The sequence below is a fragment of the Lathamus discolor genome, chromosome 1 (assembly GCF_037157495.1).
Source record: "Lathamus discolor isolate bLatDis1 chromosome 1, bLatDis1.hap1, whole genome shotgun sequence".
Taxonomy (NCBI): domain Eukaryota; kingdom Metazoa; phylum Chordata; class Aves; order Psittaciformes; family Psittacidae; genus Lathamus; species Lathamus discolor.
Window position 1 is genome coordinate 2,807,258 of NC_088884.1, and position 13,871 is coordinate 2,821,128.

The following is a 13,871-nucleotide window of genomic DNA, read 5'->3' on the forward strand; positions in this document are numbered from 1 at the left end:
AAGTTTTTGCATGGAAAACACTGGGAGGGCCCAGAGCCCTGAACAGCTCTAGAGCTCAAAGACCAAGGAGCTGAAACATGGATTATATGAAACCTCTTGCTTAAACCAGGAGTCTGGGAAGTGGCTGGCATGACAGCAGCTTTTCTTCCTCACCAGCTACCAGGTGAACCCTCTCATTCATTACAGCAAGCTCAAAGGACGACTACAGAAATCAGCCTGAGAAATCCGTGTCAAGAGCTCTCCAGCAGCACCACACTCTAAGGTCAAAAGGGGACACTGACAAAACACGAAGACATAAAATCTGGAATGAGTTTTAAAACCCTGTTTGCAGTCTATGGCATCTTAAAAAGGCGTCTACACCTGTGTGAACCCCCATGTATCAAAACCACATTTGGTATATAATAAGTTGATTTAGATTTACTCCCCAAAACACCTAAAATCTTCTATGACCTTTGAGGATTTCAACATTCCACACAGTTGTATAGCTCTTGATTATTATTAAATATATGGGGTTTTCTTTTGTAAGATGCTTTCAATCTGTGGAAAGCTTTGAGCAAGCATTTGACTCCCGCTGAATTAAAAACATCACTTAAGACACAGACCCTCATGTCAGACTGCACCTTTTTGTTTTTAAAGGCACCTTTAAAGATACCTTTTCAGAAGTATAAACAGGAAAACATCCAACTAGCACTTTGTCTAGCACATGGAGAACATTCAAGAACGCAGGATTGTAAAGGCTGGGCAGAGAAGAGATTCAGAGCAGTCCTTTGGAGAAGGACTTGGTGTCAGTTGATGAGAAAATGAACATGAGCCGGATGCAGTGTGTGCTTGCAGCCCAGAAGGCCAACTGTATCCTGGGCTGCATCAAAAGGAGTGTGACCAGCAGGGCGAAGGAGGTGATCCTGCCCCTCTACTCTGCTCTTGTGAGACCTCACTTGGAGTATTGTGTGCAGTTCTGGTGTCCTCAACATAAAAAGGACATGGAACTCTTGGAACAAGTCCAGAGGAGGCCACGAAGATGATCAGGGGACTGGAGCACCTCCTGTATGAAGATAAGCTGAGAAAGTTGGGGCTGTTCAGCCTGGAGAAGAGAAGGCTGCGTGGAGACCTCATAGCAGCCTTCCAGTATCTGATGGGGGCTATAAGGATGCTGGAGAGGGATTCTTCATCAGGGACTGCAATGATACAACAAGGAGTAATGGGTTTAAACTTAAACAGGAAGTTCAGGTTAGAAATAAGGAAGAAGTTCTTTACTGTGAGGGTGATAAGGTAACTGGAACAGGCTGTCCAAGGAAGTCATGAGTGCTCAATCCAATGGCAGTGTTCACGGACAGGTTGGACAGGGCCTGGTCTAGTGAGGGGCTTCCCTGCCCATGGCAGGGTGGCTGGAACTGGATGATACTAAGGTCCTTTCCAACACAAACCATTCTACAATTCCACGAAAAGCCAGGGAAGGAAGGTATCACCATGTTGGAAAGTCTTAAGCGAGCAAAAGGAGTTAAATCTTGCTGAAAATTTCCTAAAAAGCCCAAAATCTACTTTTCCGGCTTCCAAGAACTACAGCTTTTCTGAATTACCACACCACTGACATCTACAAAAGATGCTGGAATTCCTGGAGTTCTTCCATATCAGGAGCCATGGAACACGCACAGATCATACTAAATTTGGCATGGAAAGAGAGAACTACCGATGACATAAAAGTAACAAGACCATGAGAGCAGGAAATGCTGTGCAAGGCAGAGATAAAACCAAGGAAGCTGAAGTTAATACTAGATACAAGTGCATTTTTAACTACAGATTCCTGTCCTACCAAATGACAGCACAGCTGCAGTATTTAATACACTCTAACACATTATTTAACACATTCTAACACATATTAGGTTTCCACTACTATAGTATTGCTATACAGATCCCTACATAATCAGCTTTCAATTGGTTAATCAAGAGATTAAAAGGAAAGGAAAGCATCTGATTTTCATTAAGAACTGTCTGAAAGATATTACATACAAAAAAACAATTACAATAACATTATGGGTAAAAGGTCTAATAATATCCAATAGTCCCCCAGTATAAAGATTCCATTATGTCTTATTTTGACTATACAGACAGAAAAGCATAGTTCCATTTTCAAATAATTTATGACTTGAAACCTAACATATACCAAGTGACAGGAAACTCCATACCATGCATGGCATGCTTTGGACCAGAGAAAAGCTTCACCAAGGCCCAGAAGGCATCTTCTTCATTCATGTACATAAGGAGTAAAGCTGTGATCTGGCTCATTCCCTGACAATATCCAACTTCCTGAAAATCAGACAGTGAAACATTACAACACTAAAATAAAATCCTTATAACCATGAGCTCTTAGTTCTTCCTTGACCTAGTGGAGGAAAGAGGATGTCTGACTTAATGGTGTAAGTTCCCTAATTATGACACCACCAAACACACTTAACATTGAAGTATTTACAACATTGATAGATAGAAGGAATTATTCACAACCCTTCAACTGAAAAGTAAATGGAAATCTTGATGGTTCATTTGAACTTTTTACTGATGCACAAACCCCTTGTCAGTACAAATAATACCAAATAACTGTATCTTGCTGTCCAATTGGATGTGTTTTAGTTGTAATTCAAGGGAGGCTTAGGGAGAATAGCTCTTGCTTTGTTTGACTTTACAGTCAGGGCACCATCCGACAAACACAAGACTTTTCTAGAGTGACCTATAACTATAAATCTGCTCAAGTTTAGCAGCCCATAGCAAGCAGATGTAATAAACCTGAAGAAAAAGCCTTTATTGTTCCAAACCTGAATTTGGGTATTTCCTCTGCCATTAATTTTTACTTTTGTGGCAGGAATCAAATGTCACTGTCATTTAGCTGCTCAGCTAACCCCACTGATAACAATTGAGACTACATCCTTACAAATACTTGGATTGAGTTTCTTCAAGTTGACAAGTTCTTAGCAGAATTTCGCTCTAGAGATAAAACCAAAGCATCAGAGGAAAAATGCAACATTAAGTGCAAAATAAAAACATCGCTGCAGTATTCTCATCATTACACTTTAACAGCTGATTATAAACAGTATTTTTCAGGCAAATTGATACTAGTCCAATTTTATAGGACATATATAGAGGCTCTTCCAGAGTTTTACTTCTCAGTGAACCAAGGCTGCTTACAAAGAAAAGCTTATGACAACGTAACAAGTGGAAGACAACAAATTCTAGCTTTTTATGGGCCAACAAATGTGAGGAGACAGAAGCTGAAACAGGACAGAAACGTTCTATCCCCTAGACCTTTTAAAACAGTGCTGTTTAGAGTAACTGCTTCATTTTGCTTTCTTCTTAACTTTACATACTTTTCCATTGAATTGCAGGGAGCTGCTGCTGGTTAGAAAATGAAAGATGTACAAAAATGATCCAAATGGGCACAAGGAATGAGAGGATAGTGCATTAAAACCACAGTTTAATGGGGACATGACAGGATTTCTGTTTCTTCTATTTTTAGCATGCAGACAAAAAACATTACAAAATACCTAAATTTCTAACCCTTATGTCTGGAAAACACCACTCTAATAAACCCTCACCCAGGACTGCAGCCAACACCAAGGGCTTAAATAAAAAAGATGCAGCCTTTAAAATCATTTTGCATTTGTTAGACCTCTCCAGGTTATGAAATATGCCTGTCTACTCCAACATGCATCTTTCTGTCTTCCTTCCCATCATTCAAATGAACGGGAAGCATTTAATTAAACGAGAGGAAACTAACAGTAGTTAAAAGCCCAGCACAGCACAAACTCATTATTCTATTAGACACTATACTTACTTTCAGTTGAACTGTATGCACAGTTCAGTCTGTCCAGTAAGATACTCACAATGCTGGTGAGGCACCGGCACAAGTTGCCCAGAGAAACTGCGTCTGCCCCATCCCTGGCAGTATTCAGGGCCAGATTGGACACAAGGGCTTGGAGCAACCTGCTCTAGTGGAAGGTGCCCCTGCCTGTGGCAGGTTTGGGTTGGAAAAGACCTTTAAAGCTCATCTAGTTCCAATCCCCTGCATGGAGCAGGGACATCTTCAACTTGATCAGGTTGCTCAGAACCACACCCAGCCTGGCCTTGAACGCCTCCAGGGCTCATGCATCCACCACCTCTCTGACAACCTGTGCCAGTGTTTTACCACCCTCGTTGTACAAAATTTCTTCCTCATTTCTATATACTTGTGAAGGTCTCTGAAATGTTTGCTGGAGGTTTTTTATAGGAGAAAGACACAGCATTGCAAGTTACCATCTTCTGGCATATTCGGAGAAACTACATTTAAGTGTGAAGGTACACAACTTACCGTATTATATATGGAATATGCAGCTAAAACGTGGAATAAAGACTGTTGCCTGTAGAAATACGAGTAAAAAAGGAAAACATAATATTGTCTTTTGTAAGAAGAGACAGACATAAAAGTAGAGAACTTATTTTGGAAACCTGTTTCCAAAATATAATTTGTCTAGCAATAAAGAACAAGATTAAGCACACTTTACAAAGATACGAGGTTCTGATTTCAAACCAACACTACATTTAGCACTTTTCTGATGTTTTACATGCTGAAAGGTTTAAAAAAAGAAAAATACCTGTAATACTTTGAGAAGGCAATGGTGTCAGATCATCATTTTTACAGGCAAAGTGAAACACAGGATGGGCTACATTTCAAACACTGATTTAGTCTGAATGCCAGAACTCGAACCACCCCAGACCTGATTTCTGTGCCTGCAGAACACTAACAGCTGTTCCCAATTTCAAACAGAGATGTCGAAGAGTTGAAATGCACAAAGCAGCCACAAAGGTGTCTTAATCTTGGCAAACAAATTAAAGGCTGCTTTAGGTGACTGCTACTGTCAAAGTGAAGGAAAACACCACCAATTCTGACTCGACATCCTATGCTCGGTCCTCCTGAGTGTACTGATCTCCAGGTACTGCTGAGGTGGAATTACAGAGAGCTCTCTGTAAAACCAATCTAATTTGTGAAGGCCTTAAGAGTAAAAGCACAAAACCCAAACCAAAACAAAACTCTGCTCTTCTCAAACTGGGACATCAAAGTAATGCCAGAGAGCTCTCATAATGAGTTTTTAAACTCATACCTACTTTTTGGGATTTGCTCAGGAGAGAATTTAGAAACCTGAATGCCTCCTTTCATCTATGACTACAACTGCTATTAAACTGCTGAGGTTTGCATACTGTCCTTTCTCTGTCCAGTGAAATTCTCTGTCTGTCACTAACTGAATGTATAGAAATAGACATTAGCAGGTTAAATAATGAAAGGATAAGCCAAAACCTGACTGTTTTCCATTCGGAAGAAGATGCATACTTGGAGAATTGTACCAAAGCATCCAGATTATGGCATTTTTGTTGCCCTCTTGCAGAAGTGAAGCTTGTCTGTTCTTCAGTAACCAAAGCAAAGTGTAGCCTGGGGGACTAGACATTAAGCTGGAACCTTATTTTACAAGGACAAACTGAAAGGTCCCAAATGTACACAGGAAGCTCCTATATTTTCAGTTGACTATATGAAACCGAACATAAGAGCTCAATCGCATTCACAGTAAGATACATTAAATAATGGTAATATCAGTACTATTTACACTAGATGATACCACTAAAGACCTGTAAAAGAATGGAACTTCAAAGACGTACAGTCTACTTAAAAGTCAAGCCATTGATTCACCCAGGGGACTTTTATTTCATTGCTATGTGAAATGATTTCTGAATTTTTCATTGAGGCATCACTGGAAATGCATAATATATGTCCAGTAATACCAAGATCTATTCCAAGTGTGAAATTGCTGTAGGCTGCCAAAGGCTTTCCTGTGGATTCGAACGACATTCTTACAACACAGCTGCAGGGGCTGGCACTGGCTCTGCTTCTGTTAACCCCAAACTGAGGAGGTAGGAAGCTTCTGCTAACATCTAAAATGTGGGCATAAAAAAATAACTGAGGCCCAGAAGCAACACAGTCATTTTTGCAGAGCACTGTGTCAGTACTGCTGAGAGGCACGGCACCTCAGATACAGATGGCACTTCTCAAATATGTATACATACATGTGTGTGTGTGTGTATATGTGTATAGTATATATGCGTATATATATGTATGCACGCACACACAGAGTGGCTGCACAGAACAGCTCTCAGCTCAGGAATTTCTGCTTTGGACTCCAGAGAAATTCCCCATATTTAGGATTTGTCCACAAAAGAGCTAGAATAATACTCTAAGAAAACACTTGGTTTATTGTCACATTAAAGTCCACAGATCTTTTGAGTATTACTTTTTGAAAATAGCTGACTACCATAGAATTTGTCTTGGAAAGAAAAGGGATTAAAAACTGAACTAATACAGTCACAGAGGGGAAAAAATACCCTCTTCATCTCAGCAGGGTGCTGATGCTGCAAGCTAGCAACAATACTGATGTTTGTACCACCACTTATTTAATTTCTAAGCATTTTTAAAGCTGACAGCTGCCTAATATTCCTCATCCAAAACCAACAAACCAACAAGAATTTTGAAGGAATCCCAAAGTATTAAGGCCTACATTTGTAGATAATTAAATGCTGGCATATAAAATACTCTTATTTGGTTGTCAACTAGCTACTAGGAGAAGAGGAATATAATATCCAAAGGAAGGCTAAAATGTATAAGCTGTTAGGGATGCAAAGAGTTATTTTGGTTTTGAAAATAAATCTTCATTTATTAGTTTGGAATTGCCATGCTTTAGTATTTACAATATCTGAGACTTTTTATTACATGTAAAACAAGAGGAGAACGGCTTAGAAATGGTTTTCTTCGGAATGCTACTGACTACCTCATAGTTAAGGGAAACTAGCTGAAGTGACTAGTTGGTTTTTGCAGTAATAACGGCAGTTACACAATCACACGTAGATAATCCTGCTCTGAAAGTCTGGAGCTTACATTCAATGTGCTTGGACCAGGTCAAAGAGGCTTGAGGCAGATCAGAAGCCAGTTTTAAGGCAAGCAAAGCAAAACCTTTTAATTTACTTACTTAACCCCGTATCTGTCTCGAAACATGATGTGATCTCTGTATGTTCGATTTACATCAAGATCAATTTGCCTAATATCTGGTGAAGAACTTCGCGCGTGACACTTCAATTTCTGGGAAAACAGTAAAGAACACAAATTAAGTTTAGAAATGTGAACTCTAAAACAGCAGAAACCTGCTTGACTTTACACCTATACTGAAGCATCTGCCCTCTCATAATTTAAAACACTGTAACAGCAACTCCCAAAGGAAGAGTTTTAACTTCCAAAATACATATATATACAGGTTCTATGGAGTCAGAATTCACACAGTATAGATGTAAAAAGACCAAGCCCATAATACACATTTTTGTGGCACACAATTCACTACCTATATTCAAGGCTGTGTTTCAGCGCTTCAAAATTTTTAATTGCTATTTCTCAGGTAGGGACATCACTGGAGAAAGACAAAAAGTGCATTTCACTACTCAGGCAACAAGAACCTAAGATGTAAGTGCTCCAGACCAGACTTTTAGCAAATGGATTTAGTGTGGTTTTCATACTTTCCCTGCCTTTTCCTCTAAGCAGAAGTAATAGATAATAACTGGTAGTTCTGTAGCTAAGTATAGATAATGGACATTTCTCTAGTCATTTCCTCTGTCTTTCTGTTCTAATCTAATTCAGCTGTAGAATACCTCTACTTTAGCACTTGCTTTAACATTTTATAATTAAATCCAATTTTGCAGTTGAATACTTAGGAAGCCTGAACAGGTTAGATTGCCACCTTATATTCTGCACTTACAATAATCTTCTCTAGCCGTACACTCATTCATTCTCGTATCTGTCCCAAAGTTGAGTTTGTCAAATATTTCTAACTGGATTCAACATGGTATTTTCAAAACATTACATCTTCATAGGTATTATTAGAGAATACCACTGACAATCTAACAGCTGAGCTCTACGCATTCTGGTTGAAGAAAACCAAAAAGGTTTAAAACCAAAAGTAGTTAAAAACCAACTAAGAAATACCAAAACTAAGAGAAAACAAGGGATCAAGCAGGGAACAGTGACATTCATTCAGTCTAATGAATACAACCAGAAGCTTCAGACATATCGGGAATTACTTGTAAATCATTGAACCAGCTTTAGGAAATGGGAAAAATGGAGAGCAGTAAAATGAGCTTATTGCAAATAAAGAAGCTAGAATAATATGGAATAAACTTTCTACTTCTCTATTTGAATTACAAATACTTTTCTGTTTTACATTGAGCACTAGATGGCATTAATCATTTCTGAAGATGAATTCACCTATTTTAAAATGCTTCTAGTTTTATTCAGTATTCTACCCCACAACTACATCATTCAGCCTGAACTCTGTTTTACCCCTCTTGGATCTGACACTAATCTTACTTATGAAGTTAACAAAATACACTAGTCAAAGAGCAACCTGTCAGACTAAAGAGAGAGAAATCTCTTAAGAGGAAGACTACAGATACCAAAATTTAGATAACATCAATGCCAACATCAATCTTCTTTCATGACTGTACAATATCCCTTGTCTACTCAGACCCAGAGTTTCAGCTCCAAAAGAAAATGCCAAAGACAAAGCAATGCATTTCCTTGTAACTCTGTACGTTACTTCTGTAAAAGGCAGTGAACAGTTAAATTCCTGTTTTAATTTAAACACTCTACAATATTAAATTACCTTTCTGTTAGCTAAACTCTCCCTGAAATCCTTTAGCAGAGAGAGACACAATGAAGAAAAGACAGACTTTTAAGGGCTTTAATCCCTTTCTGCCTAACTTACTAGCCTGTACATGAACTTTATTCTCCACTCCTGGGTCTGAAATTGAGCGCTGATGACCATCAGCTGTATTCACACTGACAGAAAAAGTAGTTACTAGAGAAAAACTTAGAGGAACATGACCACAGTAATTCAGAGGTTTCTGAACTGGGGTAAGGATGGGGACAGAGGGGTAACAGATTATTTTCTTTATATTCTAAGTAAGAGATACACTTAAGTGGTCAATTTATGCCTGTAGAATTTGGTGGAGTTAACATTGTGTCACGACTTGCACCTCTGAGAATACAATTAAGTAACCAGACAGTGCTTTCTAACGGATATCTAAGCTTCACTTGCAGATGAGATGGTAGAAAGATAGCCAGCTTGTTCCGGCCTGTACAAGATTAAGGCACCAGCCTCCATCCCCTCAGAATACTGAACTCCTCGCATTGAACCTCAGCTAACAAGGCACTTCCTTAACAGACCTTTCTCAAAGAGCTGCAGATTCACAGGTTTCTGTTTTCTTACTGGGACAGGGTTGGGTTTTCTTACTTTGTTTTACTTTGCTTTGCTTTTGCAAGTGCTTGAGGACGGGAAAAAAAAAATGGAAAGAAGATCAAATTAATTCTATGAATTACAGAAAATCAGCTGGAAAAGTGCTGTTCAATAAGTAGGCTTTTTCCTAGCTAAAACAAACAGTAAAATTCTATACAATTTCTTATCCTTTCTTTTTCTTTTAATATTACCTAACAATAAAAGCTTAATAAAGCTGGTATTCTTAGTATCTGGCATTTTTTGATTAGTATTAAGTGGAAATCCTACAAACTCACATTATAGAAGTCTTTCATTTCTTCTTTCGTTTTAGGGATGTCAAGTAGTAAAGACCAGACTTGCCCTCTGAACTGCTGTGGGATTCCTTTATAAATTCTGCTATGAAACTGTAAAAATAAAAAAACCAAACAAATGTAAATGCAGTAAAATCTACAATGGCCTGAATAAAGGAAAAGTGACACACAACATGCAAGAGAGAAATGCAAGTTTATCAGTTGTCCTAGCAAAGGGATGACCTGCTGGGGACAAAGTGTTCTCTGTCTTTTGGGGGACTGAAGTGACATTACATGGGACAGGGAAAGAAATGGACACACAGACCAAAGCATCACTCTGCAGGTTATGCTTAGGAGCCAGGGCTTTCTCATGTAGGAAGCAATCAAATTTGATATAATCAAAATTGCATCACCTCTTCTGAGCAGCACTTGATCTACAAATATCGGAAAGACTACCCCAAATTTTGTAACTTGGACCCAAAAAATCAGGTTTTTTGGAACACAGTATTTCAGGACAAGCCACAGATAACTGGCTGTAACTACAAACTATTAATGGCAATGGCAAAAGGCAATCAGCAATATCACAAAGCTTTAAAGATTACCAGTAAAAGAGGAAAAAAACCCGAAAGCATAACTGATTTTGAATTTGATTTAAAACAGTGTGCTGAAATGTAGGTATGCCTACCAACCAAACCTGAGACCACCAAAAACCCCAAGAGATGCCAATTCTAAAGCGAACGGATTCTAGATCATATTTCTCAACTATCAGGTTTTTAAATGCATATTAAAACATTTCCACAAGCACAAGGTATAAAAGATAGCTGTAGAAAGTGTAGCTGAAGCACAGCACAACCTCCAAATACTCCATGTAACTCTTAGCTGTGAAACATAAAAAGAAATTCCCCATCCCTGACATATTCTGTTCTGACACAGAAAACTTGTATTAAAAACGGGTCATAAGGAGATAACTGAGTACCTGTGTGCAACTAGAGGTGTTATATAAACTATCAGTCTTGCCTCTGACATGCTGCTGCTCTGGCACTCGCATTCACTGGTTTGGCTCTTACTGGGCTTATCTGAAAAATCAGGAGCACTGACAACTGTCTTCCTCAGCTCTACTCTGATTCGTATCTCTGTGCTGCAGCACTTAGGTGCATGAAGAGCCTGTAAACAGAGGAAGGTGAGGAGATGTCTAAAGACTTGGCTTTACACAGCCAGGAGAGACTCAAGATAAGCAAAGCCTCAGGGCAACTGAATCCAAGTACTTCTAAAAACATGCCAAATAATGTTCTCATCTTTCAGGATCTTCTTTCAAAAAACTCCAGAGGAAGCCCACAAAGAGGCTCCGAGGGCTGGAGCAGCTCTGCTCTGGAGACAGTCTGAAAGAGGTTGGGTTTCTCAGCCTGGAGAAGAGAAGGCTCCAGGGAGACCCTGCAGCAGCTCCAGTGCCTAAAAGGGCTGACAAGAAAGCTGGAGAGGAGCTTTTGACAATGGCATGTAGTGACAGGACAAGAAAAGAATGGCTTCAAGATGAAAGAGGGCAGATTTAGTTTAGGTGTTAGGAAGAAGCTCTTCCCTGTGAGGGTGCTGAGGCGCTGGCACAGGGTGCCCAGAGAAGCTGTGGCTGCCCCATCCCTGGCAGTGCTCAAGGCCAGGTTGGACACAGGGGCTTGGAGCAAGCTGCTCCAGTGGAAGGGGTCCCTGCCCGTGGCAGGGGCTGGAAATGGAGGAGCTTTAAGGTCCCTTCAACCCAAATCAATCTGTCATTCTATGATTCTAGGTCTAAGAAAAGGAAAAACAGAGAACGCTAAGAAAGAAAATGAACTTTTCCGAAGTTCTGGTATTACCATTACTTTCATGATGGCAAGGGAAACAATTAGATTTAAAAGAACAAAAGACACACAACCCCTCCCAAACAATTTGTTCTTTGCATTTAATCTACATGGAAAGTTAGACCTTGAAAATGTCAGTTGACAAAGGTATTACTTCCTCGCAACATTTATAAAAGTTGGGTTTGTAACATCAGAAGTATTTTTAAAGAAACGTCAAAATAAAGATAGGATCCTTTTTCCTTTATCACGTATGTCACACCTCCACTTTTGGAACATTAATGAACATTGCCATGTATTTGCAAACCTCTTGCTGTTTGGGATAGATCAGATCTTTGAAGGTGCCTTTAATGCCAGCAAGGATTCCTATGTGGAATTTAGAATGTGTAACTCTTACACAAGTAAGGTTAAGACTTTTTTTCCTGTCACCTTTTCAAATGAGTATTATAAACTTAAGTGCAGCAGCAATCCTGGAAGCTGTCTACAAAGAAATGGGATGACTCAGGGAAAACTTTGCTGGTTCAACATTATTAGGAATGCTAAAGGAGCAAGACTTCTAGAGTGAGCACAGCTAAATCAATACAGTTTGTTCTGTAAGGATAAAGAACAACTACAGTGTGACAAAGTACCCTTCTCTACAGATGTAGATCCAAGCTTCAGCTCACACAGAGAATTTCAATGTGTGTCAATCCAGATACAAGGATAACTGCTTGTAAGAAAGAGGATAATTCTGCCTTTTGAAAGCCAAGCGATACCAATCACAGTAGAGTCATCGTGAGAAGAGATTCCTGTCTCCTGGAAAGCAGCATAAGCCAAATTTGAATTCTGAATAAATGTAGTTTTAGATCCTGCCCACTGGAGGGAGGTTGGAACTAGATGATCTTAAGGTCCTTTCCAACCCAGACTATTCTATGATTCCATGTTCCCATTGACATGTAGCTTTATTCCTCAGATCCATGGTACAACAACAGTGTACCTGAATAGCAAACATTTCTGCCAGTTAATGATTTTGTAACTCGTTTTTTCAAACATCTCCAACAACCGTAAGGTTATTAATGAGGAGAACTGGTTGAAGACCAGGTTGGAGGGGGCTTGGAGCAACCTGGTCCAGTAGAAGGTGTCCCTGCCCGCGGCAGGGGCTGGAACTGGAGGACCTTTAAGGTCCTTTCCAACCCAAACCAGGCTGGGGTTCTATGAAAAATAAATTCAAGACAACTCTTGCTCTAAATTAGTATTCCGGGAGGTCAGGCGGCCCTGCTTGAGAAGGGGCTGGACGAGACGGCTTCTGGAGGTCCCTTCCAACCCCAACCATCCTGTGATGCTGTGTGATCCTGTGATTTTGTGAACATGACACGGCTGCACTGTGTTCTGGGAATTGGGGGGAGGAGATGGGGACCAATACATGACAGCAACACTCCTTTCTGTTTATCATTCAGTCACCAGCCAGTTAAAAACACTATAAATAAGCAAACTGAGTAATAGCCGAGTATCTTTACTGTAAGTACAATAATGCTGCCCTCTGCTGTCTTTTATTTCCTTAAGTAATATAAGGTTCAAAATATGTTGAGAAATCCTGGGTTGGGTCTATACAATTGCAGAACCAGAATCTAATCTTCTGAATTAATAATTACTCACTCTGAATTAATAATGAAGAAGTAGAAAATTCAGCAAGTTACATTCGAATCATAGAATAGCTAGGGCTGGAAAGGATCATCTAGTTCCAACCCCCCTGCCATAGACAGGGACACCTCACACTAAACCATCCCACACAAGGCTTCGTCCAACCTGGCCTTGAACACTGCCAGGGGGAAGCATTCACAACTTCCCTTTGGCAACCGATTCCAGTGCCTCACCATCCTAACAGGAAAGAATTTCCTCCTTAGATCCAATCTAAACTTCCCCTGTTTAAGTTTTAACCCGTTACCCCTTGTCCTGTCACTACAGTCCCTAATGAAGAGTCCCTCCCCAGCATCCCTATAGCCCCCCTCAGATACTGGAAGGCTGCTATGAGGTCCCCACACAGCCTTCTCTTCTCCAGGCTGAACAGCCCCAACTTCCTCAGCCTGTCTTCATACGGGAGGTGCTCCAGTCCCCTGATCATCCTCGTGGCCTTCTCTGGACTTGTTCCAACAGTTCCATGTCCTTTTTATGTTGAGGACACCAGAACTGCACACAATGCTCCAGGTGAGGTCTCACAAGAGCAGAGTAGAGGGGCAGGATCACCTCCTTCGACCTGCTGGTCACTCTCCTTTTGATGCAGCCCCGGATACGGTTGCTTTCTGGGCTGCGAGCGCACACTGCAGCCGGGTCATGTTCATTTTCTCATCGACCAGCACCCCCAAGTCCTTCTCTGCAGGGCCGCTCTGAATCTCTTCTCTGCCCAACCTGTAGCTGTGCCTGGGATTGCTTCGACCCAGGTGTAG

General features: G+C 40.3%; 1 protein-coding gene across 1 annotated transcript in view; it reads right to left on the minus strand.

The window, feature by feature from the left end:
• Positions 1–13,871, minus strand: part of USP6NL (USP6 N-terminal like) — an 87,546-nt gene that overhangs the window by 21,035 nt on the left and 52,640 nt on the right. Inside the window, exons 6-9 of the mRNA XM_065667234.1 lie at positions 9,626–9,733; positions 7,038–7,147; positions 4,337–4,385; positions 2,184–2,304 (exon numbers count right to left, since the gene is read on the minus strand). Coding sequence (XP_065523306.1) covers positions 2,184–2,304; positions 4,337–4,385; positions 7,038–7,147; positions 9,626–9,733 — 388 coding nt within the window. The remainder of the gene's footprint in view (positions 1–2,183; positions 2,305–4,336; positions 4,386–7,037; positions 7,148–9,625; positions 9,734–13,871) is intronic.